This window comes from Chiroxiphia lanceolata, chromosome Z, assembly GCF_009829145.1.
Source record: "Chiroxiphia lanceolata isolate bChiLan1 chromosome Z, bChiLan1.pri, whole genome shotgun sequence".
Classification (NCBI taxonomy): Eukaryota; Metazoa; Chordata; class Aves; order Passeriformes; family Pipridae; genus Chiroxiphia; species Chiroxiphia lanceolata.
Window position 1 is genome coordinate 18,368,419 of NC_045671.1, and position 18,436 is coordinate 18,386,854.

The 18,436-nt window shown below is 37.3% G+C and overlaps 3 protein-coding genes across 5 annotated transcripts in view; 2 read left to right on the forward strand and 1 right to left on the reverse strand.

The window, feature by feature from the left end:
* Window positions 1-3,344, forward strand: part of RGS7BP (regulator of G protein signaling 7 binding protein) — a 40,850-nt gene extending 37,506 nt beyond the window's left edge. The window contains exon 6 of the mRNA XM_032676840.1: window positions 393-3,344. Within this exon, the coding sequence (XP_032532731.1) occupies window positions 393-484 (92 nt within the window). The 3' untranslated portion in view covers window positions 485-3,344. The remainder of the gene's footprint in view (window positions 1-392) is intronic.
* Window positions 2,086-17,621, reverse strand: SREK1IP1 (SREK1 interacting protein 1). 3 transcript variants are annotated; one of them, XM_032676843.1, is made up of 6 exons: window positions 17,164-17,621; window positions 14,665-14,712; window positions 12,963-13,103; window positions 10,813-10,885; window positions 9,240-9,467; window positions 2,086-2,206 (listed from the first exon to the last, which is right to left on the reverse strand). In XM_032676843.1, the coding sequence occupies exons 1-5, from the start codon at window positions 17,174-17,176 to the stop codon at window positions 9,278-9,280; spliced, it is 465 nt and encodes a 154-aa protein (XP_032532734.1). In that variant the 5' UTR covers window positions 17,177-17,621; the 3' UTR covers window positions 2,086-2,206; window positions 9,240-9,277. The 3 variants fall into 3 exon arrangements, with proteins under 3 accessions (XP_032532734.1, XP_032532735.1, XP_032532733.1); XM_032676844.1 differs by lacking the exon at window positions 2,086-2,206 and adding an exon at window positions 7,174-8,078; XM_032676842.1 differs by lacking the exon at window positions 2,086-2,206 and having other exon boundaries at window positions 8,864-9,467; window positions 17,164-17,616.
* The window catches only part of CWC27 (CWC27 spliceosome associated cyclophilin), a 103,355-nt gene continuing 102,183 nt past the window's right edge, over window positions 17,265-18,436 (forward strand). Inside the window, exon 1 of the mRNA XM_032676839.1 lies at window positions 17,265-17,620. Within this exon, the coding sequence (XP_032532730.1) occupies window positions 17,579-17,620 (42 nt within the window). The 5' untranslated portion in view covers window positions 17,265-17,578. The remainder of the gene's footprint in view (window positions 17,621-18,436) is intronic.

Consider the following 18,436-nt stretch of genomic DNA (forward strand, 5'->3'; position numbering starts at 1 on the left):
TTCTTGCCAAAATGTCTATTGTGTTATTATTATGGAGATCCCGTTAATTAGCATTGTAAAACTTAAATACAAATATTGGATTATTATTATTTGCTCTATGCCTTGAATTATGGGACCTATTACATCATGGAAAGGGTTCTCAAGGATTGGAATAGGCTGCCTATGGAGGTGGTGAAGTCACCATCCCTAGAGGCGAAATGACTGTGCGTGGCACTTAGGGCTAATTGACAAGGTGGTGATTGATCAAAGGTTGGGCTCGATCTCAGAGGACTTTTCCAACCTAAATGATTCTGTGATTCTGAGATATGTAGGTGCTGTTAGGGCACATATATGATATAATCTCTTCTGTGCGTGTACATGCTTGTGTTATAATGTGGGATTTTTCATCACAGATGATAGCAGCCTCCTAAACTTGACTCCATATCCATTGGTAAGAAGACGGAAGCGAAGATTCTTTGGATTGTGTTGTCTTGTCTCAAGTTAGAAGATTAAGCACAGAAGCACCAAGAAGATCATGACTTTAATTAAACCACTGTTATTTGACCACTGAAAAGATGAACATTGCTCCTCTTGATTATAAAGTACATTTTCTACACTACACTATTCATTTTGCTCTTCTGCTCCCTCCCCATCTTCAGATAAGGGATTTCACAGTGTAAAATTATGGTGATCAAAAAACAGCTGTGGAATAGATCTAGCATATTTAAAACTTTTTAAAGTATGTTTTGCATGCTTACTTTCAGTTGCTCAAAGAAGACACATGAATTATGGTTCATAGATTATTTTAAGAGGTTTTTTTTATTGTTTGAATTGCTGCTAAAAGTTTGTGCATAGTACAGTATTCTTAGTATCATAATGAAATATTTGGTCATACTCTTAACAGTCTTTAAGCATAGAAAACTATTTAACAGCAAAAGTATTAAAGTTCTAAAACATTCAAACCATATTGTAACAGAATTTGCCAAAATCTCCAGTTGCTTTTTGTGCTTACATTTATATTTAGTCTTCCAATATATCTCAATTTAAAAGCTTCATAGAAAAGTATCTTAATTTATGATACACAAATCATAAATGAAAGTAGTTAGGACTGTAAATACAGAGAAATATAATAACTGCATACTGTACAATGCATAGAAGCAACAGATTTCCTTTTAAGTCAATAGTATATCTACAAGTATTTGGAAAAAATAAATAATTTATTAAAAGGAGGTATTAAAATAAACAATGTAAAACACAACACCAACCCATTTTGTTTCCAATAGAATTCAAAGCATGGTGTCTGCATATCACTAAGTCTAAAACTTATAAGGCATGCCAGAATCATCTGAGACTGTAAGATATTAAATGATTTACATTGTTAATAAAGTTTTTTATTTAATTAGATATTGTTTTGTTTCTAGTTGTATTGCTGGACTATGTTTTGCTAATTTTGCTGTCAGTACTACACAAAGTTTTGATAATATTTCCATTTCAAGAAGTATGTTTAGAAAGATAAAAAATATGGAGCATATATAAATACTAAAATGACAGCTAGTAGAAGCAGTAGATATGAATAGGCAGACTCAATGTACTGATATTTCAAGATGATAGGCAAGACACCAGAAATAAACTTGTGCTAGACTGCAACACTATGAAACCCATAGCAATCTGTCATTACTGTGCACGTCAGCATACCCTTGTAGTCAATAATAGTGACTCATAGCCCTTTATTCCTCCATGACCCAGCATGTCAAAAGAACCAAAGCAAAGGTTTAGTGCTGGTAAGGAGGTTGTTGTGTCCTTGCCACAGGAAACACCCATACAGTTAAAATCATTGTCAGTTTTTTGGTAGGATATTAGTACACCCCCTAAAGCAGTTTGTTAGGGATAGCTGTTCACTGAACTGTATCTGGCAACTAAAAAGTTTGATCTGACCCATTTTTCTACCAAGTTTTTCTCCTGCTGTTTGCTGAGAAAGGGTGCAAAAGCCCACATTGTCAGAAATATTAACATACTGTTTATAGCAAAGACCAAAAATTCAGATCTAATTACCAGGAACAGAAGGCAGGACTTTTTCTTCCGGAAAAGCCACACCATTCCCAGATTAAACATTCATGTAACTGAGCTTCCAGCATTTCTCTAGAAGGATATTTTTCTTGTCAGTCAGATAAAGCAGAGTCTTTTAGTTTTTTCCAGGTTGGACTGGTCCGTTCACCTTTCACTCCCCCAGAGAGCAAAAACATTTTTAAATAATCAGGCCAAGAAATAAATATTTTAAATGCAATGAGGACAAATAAATTTAAAATGCCCTTATGGAACTTGTGAGTTTCCAAAATTAATTCCATCTGAGGAATGCGTGGCTAAATTCTTTAAATAGCACAGAAACAGGTAACTGCAATGTGTTTGAAGATTTCAGGTCCTGAACTATTCTTAAGCATACATATTCTTAAGCACCTAAACTGGGGAGATCCCTACACACTCATGAAACTGTGTGCTTGTGAGAACAAATGCATTTTTAAGAAGAATGGAATTAAAATCCATAGCACAGTATTTTTTCAAAGTTAATTCTTTGAAGTCTTCTCCACATTTCTCATTAACACTGTCCTCATTAATCAGAGCTGTTTTCTGTAATAGGCAGCATTGACATGTTTTCATTAGGAGTCTCAAACCAAGATATGCTCCATGACTCCATCCCCACAGGTATGCTAGTTTTTGCAACTGTTAAAACTTTGGAAAAACAACTCCTGATGTCTAATGGATATTAAAAATATTGTCTAGGAATACAATCAGTAGTTACAATTAACCAATTAACTTTTGTTCATAAGTGAAAAAGACATTAATGCGAAAAAAAAGGGGTATGAATGCAAGACTGAATATGCAGCGATACCATGAGAGAGGAAGGGAGAAAGAAACTTTTACACAAGACTTCTTTAGAAGTACACAGAGAGAAATACCCATAGGAGGTCAGCGTGATACCTTTTTTCAACAATTAATTTGAAAGGAAGATGGGCAGAGTAAGCAGTAACGTGTCTAGTTGAGTACCTGCTCACATATCATCACACAGAATTTAACATAACAAATTACATGACAGTTTATATCTCTGTATTTTAACCATGCCCATTGGAATGGAATATATATTAATTAGGCAAATGTATAAACATTTTAATTCATTTTACAAATCTTGACATCAGTCATATCACAATGAGTTGCACAACTTGAGCAGATTCTGTGATGGAGAGACTTGCATTGCAGTGTATTGAAGTGTACAGTAATATGTGCATCCTAGTACCTTTTGTTATTCTGGAAAATTCAGCAGTGTCTTTTCTTCCTGAATTAAAGACTATTAAAATGTCAGTCTTTACTCATTTGGAAGCCTTTCTATACTTCTAAGCAATTTAGCAGCTTATCTCAAGCCTTTCATCTTTATTATACCTTCTACTAATCCTAATGGACACATGCTGTAATTCCCAAGCTTTATGGCCACTTAAGGAACATTCTTGATCAAGAGTGAATGGAATGTCCTCAGTTACCTTTTAACAGATAGTGGCGTGAACCAAGGCCTGGTAAGTATCTGAATTGAAGAGGTGTTAAGGGATAAGTTGGTTTAGTTAGGAATGCAGAGCACTAAAATTCAAAAGGCAACAAACTCTTTTTAAGCTGCAGAACATCATGTCAGTAAAAGAAAGTTAATGATATTACTACAATTTAGTTTAATGGAACAGGGCAATGTGGGATCAAAGTTTAAAAGCTCCCACAATAAAATGATATGCAAATCACTTAAGAGATGATTTACAACCATTCTTTTATTTGTTTATTTTCCAAGTATTACCAAAAAAAAAAGACAACTTCACATTGGTGAACTCCTGAATGCATGGAAACAAGCAATTTAGGGAGAATACAGAGGAAAGCAGTAATTGCTTTCAAAAGGTTTGAACAGTTTAGTTGAAAATATTATAGGTTAAAGGCACCATAATTCTTTTGCAGGGTAGGAAACAAGAAGCAAAAATTCCCGTAACTACCAAATATGACAAGTTCCACCAAGTCTTTTTTTACTAAAACCCTGTGCAGCTCCAGGTTTTCAGATATTTCATGCCATAAAAAATACCAGTCTAAGAAGTCAAATATATATGTTCAATGTAAAGTCTAAATTTTTCAGAGTAGAAGCAAAATACAAGCATACAGAAGTAGAGAGCAAATACATATTGCAGGCTGCATGCTAACCCAATATGAAAAATTAGCATGCAAAATCTGCATCTTAACTTATACAATACGTAGAAGGTTGTCCCTGTGACCTGTTAACTGTTAATCCCAAAGCAGGCTTATTTTGGATGAGATACAATATAGTGCCATTCATTTTTCAATATATGGTAAGCAGATGAGTATAAATTAAAGGACTTTGACAAGTTTGAAGAGCTGTTTAGACTGTGGCAATGGACTACTATAAGAGATGTTTACTACATAGCCCAAAATTTATGGTCTTTAAAGCAGGTATAGAGACTCCACAGACATCAAGACAGAAAATCAGTGGGAATACAGTAAACTAGACAAAAATATAAAGATATGAGAAATATAATAGAAAACACAACAAGCTTAATGGAACATTTTTGAGAGCACTGTGGTGGGTTGACCTTAGCTGCCCACCAAAGTTGATATATTGCTTCCCTCCTTAACTGGACGGGGGGAGAAAAGGATGATGAAAGGCTCATGGGTTGAGGACACTGAGATCGCTCGACAATTTGATTATCATTGTGGGCAAAACCAAGTTGACTCAGGAAAATTAAGTTATTGCCAATTTACAGGGGAGTAGAATAAGAAGAAATAAGAACAGATCTAAACCCACCTTTCCCTCACCCCTCCCTTTTCCCCAGGCTCAACTTCACTCCTGGTTTCTCTAGCTTTTTCCCCCAAGCTGCATAGGGGGATGGAGAATGGAGGTTGTGGTCAGTTCATCAGGCATTAGTTGTCCGTGCCATCCCTTCCTCCTCACACTCCTTCCCTGCTCCAACGTGGGATCTTTCCCGTGGGAGACAGTCCTCCATGAAATTCTCTAACACGAGTCTTTCCCACAGCCTGCAGTTCTTCATGAACTGCTCCAGCTTGGGCTCCTCTCTCCATGGGGCCACAAGTCCTACCAGGAGCCTACTCCAGCACCATCCTTTCACAGGGTCACAGCATCCTTTGGGCACATCCACCTGCTCTAACACAGGATCCTCCATGATCTGCAGGTAGACCTCTACTCCACTGTGGACGTCCATGGACCGTAGGGGGGCAGCTGCCTCACCATGGGACACCTTCTCCCCCTCCTTCTTCATTGACCTTGCTGTCTGCAGATTTGTTACTCTTACATATTCTCAATCCTCTCTCCTTGATGCCGTTGTACATCAAGGATTCACTCTTTCTTAAATATATTATCCCAGAAGTCCTACCACCATCACTGATGCTCTTGGCCTTGGCCAGTGGAGCGTCCATCTTGGAGCCAGCTGGAACTGGTGTTGTCCAACACAGGGGTAACTTCTGGCATCTTCTCACAGAATCCATCCCTGTAACCCCCCTGCTACCAAAACCCTTCCAAGTACACCTAATATAAGCACCCACATCATGCTTTTTTAGACCCCAGGTCTAATGCATCAATATGCAAACAAGAAAAATTAAACTTGCAATAAGGCACCAGCTTCTTTACACACAAACAAGTATCATGAATGTTAAAGGGTGAAGGCCTTGAATTTTCAGAATTAAAAGTTTTGGTCTGTGACAACTCAATTTGCCTAAGACCCACTAAATTTTATTTTGGATCTGGTCTAGACATCTGAGAATGGACCAAATGGTTTATGTTCTGATTTGGGACTCCTAGTCACTTCTAAATTAGATATAATTTGCAAAGCAATAGCCAGAGTGACATCCCCTGTAAGTGGTGCTCAGCTGATTATCCAAATCCCAGTCAAGGTTGATCAAGATATTTAAAAAAAAACAAACCTCCAGAAGATAGCCTCTTAACCCATACTGAGCTTACTTGGGAAACGTGGCTGCAAAAGATTTGACTTCTTTGACCAGTCCCAAGCAGAAGTATAGTATCAGTCTTTCCTGGTCATGACAGACTGTGAAGCAGCACATTGAATTTTACTAAGTATTTGATTAACTGACTAGGAGAGACAGTTTAACTGTCTATTAATATTGCAGTAAGTACTGGATGCCAGAGTATGCTATTGATGTATGATTTCATTACAAACAGAATACCACCCAAATGAATATCTCAGTATAGCTAAATTAAAAACAAAACAAAAAAAGAGCAACGTAATTTTACTTTCTTAGTCCTAAAGCTTCCCATCTGAACAGGGTTATTCATATTGGCATCACTCAATATTTTTCCAGTATTCCTGTGAAACACGAACGCTTCTGCCTTATAGAGACGGAAAGAGGGACTACCTAAAGGTTGCAGCTAGGTGTTTGTAGCACTCTCAATCCAACTGACTTTTTTTGAGTCCTGAAAACCTCTGAAGATAGAAACTCTTCAGCTTTCCGGAACAACCTGCCCTAGTGCTGTACTACTTTCCTAGTGAAGAAATGTCAAATATAACAGATTTCTAAGATCGTGTCATTTATTAAGAGCAAAATCTAATGTTAAGTCTGCAATAGTATTTTTCCATCAGTGTTTGCACAAAAAAAATGCAAAAAAACCAGATGAATTCTCTTCTTTCAGTGCAAATGGATGGTGCTACCTAGCCACAGCACAAAAAAACTCACCCAAACCATAGTTGTTAGTACCTGATACTATAATCCTTATTGCTGGTTTCCCATCTTTCATTTCCGTATTACAATTTAAGCATTTCTGTGATTGTGACTTAACCTTCATACAACTTCCAACAAAAGACAAAAGTATTGAAGATTTAAAGGATATTTCTGTTGCTACCAACTAATAGTTTTTTGGCAGGCAATTCCCTGCTGATTTCCTGCAGATGAAAACATTTTAACACCTTCTATTAAAAAACCTGCAGCAGTCATCTCTACCCAAGATTTTTACAAAATTTTGGTTCCTGGTGGAAGAGGAATTGTGACATTTGATGGAAATGCTGGTTGATGTGGCAAAGAGTAGTCATCTGCCATTTGAGTATTTCTGTTCCAAAACCCCAGGATTTTCTATAAGGATTTTCCGTTCTAGCATTCTTTTCTTCTAATCAAAACTTAGAAAATCTCCATTAGAAAACAGAAAAAACAGAAGAACCAACTTCTATCCCATTTCCATCCCAGAAATAACTGTACAATGATGCATTAAATACCAACTGGTCTTTTGTCAGTGTAAAGGTGAGATTCCTTATTATGTAAGAGGTATCCTATCCATTGTCCAGCTTCATGAACAAGAAGCAACAGAAGCAAATGAAAGATGTATTTCTGCTCACTTAGTCCCGAGTTACTTCAGTGAGGATATTTGTAGCATTATTTTGGGAAGTAGTTCTAGAATCTTGAAGGCACTGACTGACAGGCAGCAAAACTTACCCTTTACCAGCAGAACCTTCCTTTTCTGCCTCAAAAAAACTGAGCCTGGCTAAATGCAAGTGAGCAGGAGATATCTTCTATGGATCATGGTGTGGCAAGAGTTCTAACACTGACTTTAAATTGTTCCACAGCTGTTCCTAGCATATGCATAATCTGCTGTTCAGATCTAGCCTCATATTGCCAGTCTTAGACATTTTCCATTTTCCTGTCTGAACTTGTTTGGCTTTGAGCTATCAGTCTTCTCCTTGAATCTTCACCTTATTTTGCATCATCTGTAAATTTTCTTGGCATGAAATTTATATTTTCTCCCTTCTTTTTAAATGTACTTAAGTACCAGTGGTAATGCGAATTCTGGTGTCCAAGAGAGCATGTGTTTATTTGTAACCTGTTGCTGTCTCATGCAAGCATATCTTTGAGCCATTACATGTACTAAACTCTTTCTTTCAGAAGTTTTATTTCTTGCTCTTCTAAGACTGCAGTTCTTTGATGTAAAGAAAGTTTCTGCCAATTTCCAGCCTAAATCTTCTCCTGGACAACTACCCCCATATACAATGTGTTTCTTAAAGCTCAACTTTATTCTTTGTTGAAATTCTCTGATGGTCAAAATTCTGCAAGGATATTTTACAAACTATTACACTAGGTTAAAGTCTCATGAATACTTATATACAATACAGATAAATAAGGAGTAATCATTCTTGTTCATAGTACACTTTCTCAGTAGGACAAGTATTTAGCTTACACAGAAAACTCTAAATAAGTCACATCTTAAGTACTATGCTGACATTTAAATTAACTCCACTAACTAGCCTGTTTCAGATGTCTTTATTGCTTATAGAAGATAGCTGACAGGGAATGGCACTTCTTGTTTGTACTGGCATCACTCTCATACTGTAAGAGCTTTGGTGCTTGCTGAGTAGCTGACGTACAATCAACATCTTGGGCCTGTACAACAGCAGCAGTTACGTCAGCGTTTACCCTTGAAAGTGCGATTCATGCAAACTGAAGCTAATAAGAATTGACAGGAAATGACGAAATAGCTAAAGTTTTAATATCAGAAATCTTGTTTTGAGATATATATGTGTGTGTGTGTGTCTGTGCGCGCACACGCTGGTCTATGTGTCAAAGATGAAATGGCCATAATTGTGAAAGAACAAAACCCAAGCAGAAAGGACTTAGAAAAACTAATGGCTTTTGTTTGCTTCTGTTTGTCTTCAGTTTGCTTACAGTGATCCTGCCAAAAGAACATGTACATGTATTTCACAGTCTAAGACTAGATCAATTTTTGAAGATAATTTTGAAGGCTCAATCTTTTTTAGCTCCTCATTGCCCATTCCTCCCTTCTCAGGACCTGTTTCATATTTGCACTTACTGATTAATGGATGAAAGCAGAAAGTGCTATGTAAAACATACATTTATTTAAAGGATAACAGAAAATCTCACTTGAATTTCCAGATTAGATTTAACCATTCTGACATTAAGCATATTTAAGTCCGTATCTTTCTACACATAAGCTTGCAAACTGAAGTTTACTATATCCTACTGTAAGGGATTACAAACACAATTACTCATAACTGAACTAAGAATAAGAGTGAAGAACTAGTTAAACTGACATGGTTTAGTACCAATAAACTTGAAATTTTTTCCTAAATGGTCCATCTAATAATTTGAAGCACTGACGTGTGCAAATAGATTTCTCAAAAATATACATATATCCCCTTTTAAAACAGCACTGCCAAGCATAAATAAATTTGATATGAAAGGAAAATCACCTTCTCTGCAGAAGTGAACACAAAAATAGACCAGTATCTTAGTCACTACTTGAACTGTCTGAACTGTCAGAAGATGAAGTTTTCTCCTTTCGTCTCTTCTTTTTCTCCTTTTTATGATGCTTTTCTTTCTTAGATTTATGCTTTTTCCCCTTTTCCCTTTCTTTTTTATGTGATTTTTGTTTTTTTGACTTTGGCCCCTCCTCTTCAACTGAACTTGATGCGGAAGATCTAATGAAAAAAAAAAAACAGATTAATATTTAATAAAGAAGGAAAATGCCGCGATAATTTTTTTTTGAATGTCACTACTTATATGTTACAAATAAAATTTGGTGTAGAATTTGCGCAGTAGCATCCACTGAAAAGCTTATGATATCTCAGTCTGCATGTTCAACTTCAATCATGACTTTCCTAATAAGACTTTTGTATGTTTATAATACAGATTTAAAAACTATGGAATACGCAAGTTATATGTTTTTTCAGTCTTCAAGAAGAAAAAGACTAGAAGTACAGATCAACAGAAAATAAAGTATGACAGTGAGATAGAGCTTCCAGCTTTTAAAATACCACATGATCAATAACAATGTGAGAGTAACGCCTTCAAAAAAATCTTAATTTATTCCTCCAATGCAAAAATCTAAGAGAAACTTGTTATGACAAATTTGGATGCTCTTGCAGCTGGTAGTATTGGACTCTAACCAATGATGAGTGATTACACACACAAAATAGTCATGAAATAATCATGAATACTCAGAAGGGTAATTTTGTGCTATTGTTTACATGATTAACTATTAGTTACTTGCATGAAAACCGACAGCCAAACTGACTCTTTTCTATTCTTCTTTTTTGTAAGTGTAAATACTGTCTTCAAAAGTGGAAGTTGGAGCTACACGATGTAAATAAAGAAGGAAAAAAATGTCAGTACAACCAGTATTAAATCCTGGTATTTTATTTCTGAAAAATATCTTATTGTGGTCTCCAAATACATTACACATTTTATAGCTCCCAGGGCAGTTCATGGGATATTGTCTTATCAGCAGTCCTAATGATTAACCATTAGTTTCATCTTAAAAGACAAACCAATCAATCATCAGGTCAGAACTCAGATTCATAATAATACTTTTTTTACCCTGACAGGTGCACTATAACTCAACAGATGCCAAGTAAAACTACAGAAGTTTTCCTTTTGATAACTGCATGTTACTCAGAGCATGTGTGTGCCTGCATGTGTGTCTACATGTGAATGTGTGCACACAAAGAAACTTAGGGTCTCTGAAGTGCAGGAAGCCTTCTCCAGTCAGAAGGAACATTGCTTTCTCCAATCTGCAGACCTCCAGTTTACTATAGTTTTCAAAACTTCCATGATCCTAACTATACAGCTAAAAGCCCATGACTTTACCATTAATCCAAGAACAAACAAGTTCTCACTGGAAAAGAGGAAACTTTTCAAACCAAAGCTGTACTTGCAAATCAAGCTGCATAAAAAGAAGCAATATCTTCTGAGAGACAACCCAAGTATCAGAAATATTTCTGAAGTTGTGTTTTGAAATGAAAACAGCTGTGTGATACGAGTTACCTTTTCCTTAGTCTTTTTGTCTTCTCTTTGTTTTTTCTTTTTTGTTTCTTTTTTTCTTCCTCCTCATTTAAATCTATGGGTAAAAAGTTACATTTTAAAAAGCACTTGTCTGAATTTAGATCAGAATTAAAAGAGTGGCTTCAATAGCAATGTAAAGTTACTACAAAATTCCTGTGAAGAGGTTTTCTTTTCCTTCCTCCAAATTCTGGTCTAATGCAACAATTTCAGAAACATTTTGCAGAGTGGCAGGATTTTTATACACAGCTTACATTCTAATGACCTTGATCTAAGCACTAAGAAGGAAGGAAGGCCTATAAAACTTAGCAAAAAGTTGTAACTTTTCCTATACGTTGACATCAGCTTCAGGTTTTCATATCTGTTTTTCTGTATTTTAACAGTCTTAACACTAACCGTATTATTGCCTAAGTCTGAAAGCAGGCCATTTAACTAGAACATACCAAAAAAAGGATATTCCCTTAAGATATTCAGGAATGTAACCTGAATTACATTCACACATCTTCCTTTCACACTTCACAAAGAGCAATGCTATAACTAAGATAAATGAATTAATTGTCCATGCAACATCTACAAAGACTGACAGAAGCATTACCCTTCATCTGGTTGTGTTTGTTTCCTGCCCCAATGCTGTATAGTACTGCATAGTAACTTCACATTTCACTTATAAAATATATTTTTATCACACTGGAGATGAAATTTCTGATCTTAGATTTTTTCTATACCAGTTCAAAAAGTATTTTTTAATTCTCCAAATGCAAATCCATTAAATAAATATACATTACAATGTCAGTTAACAGGAAAATACTGCCTTTATAATTTATTCTTAGAACAGTCAATTTTGAGCATTTCACCTTATTCCTATCATACTTTCTACAAAGTCTGCACGCTACTAGTGCAGTGATACCTTTGCCACCACAAATACAAATTACTGGTCTGTATGTTCTAGAGCAAAATTTGAAAGAATTCAATATGAATTAAAAAAGCAAATTATTTTTGGAGCAATTAAAAAACATGAACAAGAATGGGCAAACAAACACTCAGTATATTTTTAAGAAAACAGTGCAAAAATCTTGAGATGAGGCCACTTGAAAATGGCAAAATTCTGCCTAGATTATTGACAGTTAGAGATACATGTCTCCTTAGCAGCCACAGTTTGAGAAAGAAAATATAATAAATATGGATATTAGAAGATCAGGTAAACAGCTGCTTTCCCTGCAGGTATCCATCAACAATCAATTAGGGCCAAAAAACCCCCAATCCTTACATTCAGAAATACATAACAAGTGGGAACTAGTTTTTCCAAAGAGACTTGTCCCAAGAAAGGACCATTGCAGTACCAATTCAGCACTCTTGTCAAGCAGACTACCCATTTCTTCTGAAGTGTACAGCAAACTAGGAGGCTCTATCTTTCCCTTCTCCTCCCTAAATAGCATCTTCAGTAGGAACTAAATGTCAAGTCTGGAATGAGAGAGCAACAGAACAAAACACGATGTTTTGGCAGAGAAGAAGAACATTCATTCATTTAAAACATGCTATGGTGGAGTAACCTCTCCTTCTTACTTAGGAGAACTACTTCTTTGAAGTCCAAATTCAAATGAACTCAAGTACCTGATAAATAGCCCATCTATTCTCTCTGACAAACAATTCATACTCACACCTTCCAAACATAGAAGAGTAATTTTCCAAATATAAATGTTTGAATTCCAATTTACTAGCTGTTTCAGTCAAAATCCTACTCAGAAGCTGGAGAGAAATTGTCATATTTGCCATTAGTTATGTTTAAACTACATGCCATGATCAAAAGATTAACTCAGAACATCTGTATCATTTTCTCCTAAGCAGCTTCTTAGTAACAGTCTGATAATCTTTTGCATTTAGGAGCCCTTTTTGAGATGTTCCAAATGGATACATTAGTAATTTCCTATGACAGGAATTAATACTAATAAAAAAAGTGGGTGTATCACATCTCTAAGTCCGAACATAGGAAGTACAAGACCTACTTTTAAATCACAAGCTAAAAGAACTAACAGTAGTTATCAAAAAGGATAAAATGAGAGTTCCTACACTTCAGAAGACCATTATTCAATGTATTCTACGACTGAAAAGAAACAAAAACACAAAAAACATCTTACTCTTTTTTTCACGCATGGCTTGCAATCTCTGTAGTTCTTCTTCCTCACTGTCTTCACTGCTAGTGCTGCTAACATCTAAAACAATATCTCTTTGAGGATCTACTCGGAGGAAGTTTCGACATTCAAATGTCAAATGACCAGCTGGACAAAACAAATATAAAGAAAGAAAAATTACAGTTTAGCAAAAAATATCAGAAACTAAAGAACATCCATTTTTGTATTATTTGGTTTTGAGAAGTGAAAAAAGGGTAGGCTGGAATCTGTGAATTAGGCAGGAGAGGGCTTACTTTGAAAAAATCTCCAAGAATTTTGACAGGTAGTGCAATGCTCTTCCATTTAACAGTGCTTTATGACCTCTCTCCTATTTCTGTTAAAGATTTTGTTCAACTTTTATTTTTCTATTTTTAATTGTCTTGGATACTTTCTAAGAAACTACCTAAAAGCATCAAGTGAAATACTTAAGAAACTAAAGCAAGTGTTATACTGCTCTTTTTAACTCCGTCTAGTGAAATCACAGAATCCTATTTGCTTATGAGCTATAATCTTTACAACCAGTACTTACTACTGACTAAGTTACTACTTGACTAGTATTTTTAATTTTCTTAGTTACATCTTGATAATCATGACCAGTAAGAAACCTTATGCCGAACAAGCCTAATGGAATAATAAAGTGAAATAAAACAAATTGAAAATATGGTTTGGGAGATGCATGAATTCAAGTAGTAATTGAAATAAATCTCACGTTCTTCACATCAAAACACCTATATCTTGAAGACAGAGCTTTTAGGAACACAAACAGAGATTGTTTGATTTGACTACAGGTTTCCCTCTCTTCCAGAAAGTTTCTGATACTGAAACAGAGCACTAAATCTATATTGATATCCATGGTCCTTTTGAAGAAGACATACACAAAACAATTCAGTGACATATTTTCTTGCAAAGTCTGAAGTGACTTTGACTGAAAAAAAGACTTTTTCCTGTCACCCTATGTAACGCTCATAAAAAAACTCTAACAGCTTAGATCACTGTGTTAAAAGTTCAATATAACTCACTGGAAAACAGTGACTACTCCTCCGTTGTTCTAAATATAAGAGTTAGTGATTAACAAATTAAAATCTTCACTAAGACCTCTTTCCATTCATCAGGAAAGTAGCCACAGACATACCTGTATGATCAGTATATAATGCAAAGCATGAGTTAAATGCTAACTGCACAACTTGTAAATAATAAAAGTAACTGCCCCTTGAAATACACAATGCTCAAGGAAATATGTTTTCTTGGCTTAAAAGATCACACAGATTTTAAATTATTTTTTCTTGTAACATAGATTGGCCTTAATTTGAGCTGAAGTGCCTGCCTGTTTGCAGTGAGATTCAGAAGCACAAATGCTAATCTCAGTATGTATCAAAGACGATGCTTTCAATTCAAACTTTCTCAAGTAATTTACTAATGCAAATGTAGTATATATGAATATAATAGCATAATTTTTTTTCTGAGAAACTCAGGAGTTTTCAAAAGCAGCAACAGGTGTGAGAAGCCAGAGAATGAAAATGAAATAAATAAATTTTAAAAATGTCGTATTTAAAACTGACAAATATCTGCGCAATAAGGGAGAATACTTTTTTTCATTTTCCCCAACCCAGTTCAAACATCATAAATTGAACAAAACACTGTAACTTCATATTGTTTATTGCTGACTTACGGTAACCACACTTTTTGCATCCTGCTCTGATGTTATCCTTATTTCCGCCTGAAAGAGAAAATTTCACCAATGAGGTCTTGCTAAACAGAACCCTCAAGTTTCTTTCAAATCTGGCTTGACAATGTCAATACACAGACAAAAGTGATCACTCAGAGTATTAAATACATATGAAAGTACATATCTCTTAAGAAAAGCTTAAAGAAAGGTAAACCAGTGCATTTCTACGGTCACTTTCCTGTGTAGTATAAACCACTCACATAACTTATTGCCAAATCCTAATTTGATTTATCATGACCTTTCCATTATAATTTTAATAATTATTCCACTTCTCTGAAAGCTTATGCATTTGTTTAGTTACAGTATGAGCACAGTAATAATAGTTACCTGACATTCCAGTAATCTGTGACTGCACACTAAGTGTACCTATAAATTCTAGCAGTGTATGGATATTGACAGACATTCACTGGGAACTCTGAAGTGATTTATATTTTAATTACAGGAATTGACTTTAAACGGCAATTAAAAAACAAAGCAAACAAAAAAATCAGTCCAGAAAAGACAGAAAAAAAAAAAAGTCAGCAAATTGTTAAATGACTCTGAATCCAGGAAACATGGCACCAAATACAAAGAATTAAGAGGTGCAAGAAAGCAAATGTATAATAAAGTGAAGAGAGTAACAAAAAAGTCTGTAGTTGCTAAGCAGGAAGAAGGACCAGAATAACGCAAATTTTAGGTATGGAAAGCGTGGAATTTTCTCACGTGAGACCACAGTTAAGTTAAACAGAAACAGTAGAACATGATTCAGAAGAAGAGAAACACCAGAGACTTTTCCCCTTTCAAATAAATCGGTATTATTTTTAAACATCTGAGCCTATTCATAATGAATGTCACAACCGAATTTCCAAAAGCAAGGGATGCCCTTCTATCTTCCAACAAAACTTCAGTGACTTAAATAGTTATAAAGTGTCTTCTGAATAGCTTGTTAATGTATTTAAATAAATAAATAATCAAACATAATAAGAAATCTATTACAGAAATTAGAGAACCAGAAAGGGAGTACATCAATGCCAGGCATTTAAACTATGATTTACTGAGACAAGCACTGTCTTTAGAAAATTCTACACAAAATAACAGAGAAACCTTCAACCCCAGGTTGAAAAAACTAACTTGGAAATCTGGACGACTCACTGGTCTATGCCCTAAAGACTACTGGAAAGCCAAGAAATAAAAATATATACATTCCATTATAACACATGATTTTCTGCAGACCCCAAAACCTCAGTATTACATATCCCCTTAAAGGTCTATTAACTCAATGTTCAAGTGCCTGTTGCATGACTGCCTGTTTCAAAGACACATGGAAGGAAGTGTCACAAAACAAAAACCAAAAGCATGCCTGTACCTTGAAATGTCACATCAGAAAACCACTCAAAACAGTGTTTGCTTGTTCACTACACCTTGGGACTAGAAAACCAGATCACTTGAGCTACCTAACTGGTCTCAACATTCTGAAATTACTGCTTAGTAAACTTCAGCCCTACTACAGAGCTGACCTGTAGGCAAAGAAAGACTTAGTATTTCATCCAAGGGAGGTCAGTAAAGTCATGCACACACTATAAAATCTCTGGTGTAGGTCAAGATTTCCAAGAGAAACACCCAGCAGTTGACAAGAATATTGTCACCCAATACTCCCACCAAATTCTGATGACTGAAATTTTATTATTATTTTTGGTTTTAAATAATAATGTTAGAAGCTGAGGTTTAGACTAGATGAAATTTTAGACAATTAAAACAAATTGCTAGATGCTTCCTTTTGTAATTTCTTCTCCTTCCCATTCGTTAATCCTCAAGAAAATTAACCAACACAGCACTAAGGACTTGGTTCACTCACCGGAGCGTAAAATTAAAAATAAAAGCCTTTGAAAACCTTTGAATGCAAAGACGAGTCTTCCTCAAGAACTCCTTCTAGAATGGGGGCAAGCTTATTAAGCTTATACTTCACCAGAGAAGTAGCTCACCAAAGCCCAGGCTTGGTCAGCTGTTCTCCAACCATACACTCTTCTTTTTCTCAGGATCAAGACTGTGCAGCAATGGCACGAACACCCGGCTAACAGCGTAGGCGTCTCTCCCTGCCCTACCTCACCACCATTCCGAACAACAATCTGCTGGAGCACCTACGTTAACCAAGAACAACAATCGAGAAGGAAACCCAAGGCTGACCACCAGCATTCTTCGGATCTGACTTTGGAGGAGGCAACGGGAACGCAGGGCTGGATCAGCCAAAACCGCGTGGGGAGGCCCAGAGGACGCTCCCGCAAGGCTGCACTGCCCCTGGCCCTGCCCGCCCCGCCACCTCCGTACCTCCCTCCCACCCTCCCTCCCAGAGCAGCCCCCACCACCCCCCGCGCAATTGTTCATCACCCCGCCGCTCATTCCTCGTTCCCTCCTTCCCGGCCCCGATCCCACCAGCCCTGCCCCTTCCAGCCCCCGGCCCCTCACCCGGCAGGGCCATCCCGCCGCTCCCGCCGCCTCCGGCCCGCGCCTGCACCGACGCCTCTCCCTGCCGGAAGGCTTTGCACGGCGCACTCCCGGACCGTGCCACTCACAGGGAAGGCGGGGGACCTCAGTGCCCCTCGGGCGGGAGGCTCGAGGAGGGACTGCAGGTGTGTGGAGAAGCCCTCGTTTTTTTCCGAAAAGACGTCCTTTCGCAGTGACTCCCGTAGAGACTCCGGCCTGGGACTCATCTCTTCGTCCCTCCTCCTGGCTTGGACAGCCTCACGCCCCCCTTCCCAGGGCTGTGTATAGGTGCCCAAAATGGCTGGCGGCTGTGCGCGGTAGGAAGCGCTGGATAAGCAGCGAAGTCCAGGGTCGGGCGCGGGCGGGTGTTCGGTAGTCCCACGGTCCTTTCACCGCCATGAGCAACATCTACATCCAGGAGCCGCCCACCAACGGGAAGGTGAGGCAGCCGGGGCGAAGGTCGTGGAGAAGTTGTATGTTGCAGGGGTATGGGGGCACGCGGGTTGTGTGCGTGTGGGGTGGTGCTTTTCATGCTGGGCTCGTTTGGTTAAAGTTACTCTGAGGTGATGTCGCCCTTAAGGACGTTACCAGAGTCGTAACACGAGGCGTGATATGCGGATACATAATATAGAAGAATCGCTGGAGCATTTAATTTCATTTCCTCTCTTCCCGATTATATTTTAACGCCCTTAATTTTGTTACGACCTCTCACTGAATGTAAGGGTAATTCTTGTAAGAGAGAAATATGCCTTTGGGGATTTATGGCGCTTTTTTTCCGCCCTGTTATTTCATTATGAAGTGATAAAGAGCATCTAAGTTTCTGTCATGTGCCACGTACCAGCCACGTTATTGTATTATATTATATTATCATGGCCAGTCTTCTCGAACAAAGATTTGGGAAGGGCTCTACCCACATTTGTTACAAGCACATTGGTGGCTAAAAAGGCCAATACGAGATAGACAAGTCTGGTTGCAAAAGGCACAACAGAAAGACTCCTTAGATGGTGTATTCTGCAAGACACGATTCTTTCTGCGTTGTCTTTCCTCCTCAAAAGTGATCCTGCGTGCGTTCTCAGAGGAAGCAGCAGCGTTATAGATGGTGTGTCTCCAGACCTCCCGATTGGAGGCCAGAGTAGACCAGTTATGATGATCAATATGGCCAAAATGTTGTTTCAGGGAGTCCTTGAATCTTCTCTTCAGGGCTTCTCTCTTGCGGCAGCCGGTGGCAAGTTCACCATAAAGCAAGATCTTAGGG

Excerpts from the sequence above, each read along its gene's own strand:
- SREK1IP1 (XM_032676843.1), bottom strand. Across the intron at positions 13,104-14,664 it reads ATGCAAAAAGTGTGGTTACC|CTGGTCATTTGACATTTGAA; the intron begins GTAAGTCAGCAA and ends TGTTTTGTCCAG. Across the intron at positions 10,886-12,962 it reads AGCCATGCGTGAAAAAAAGA|ATTTAAATGAGGAGGAAGAA; the intron begins GTAAGATGTTTT and ends TTTTACCCATAG.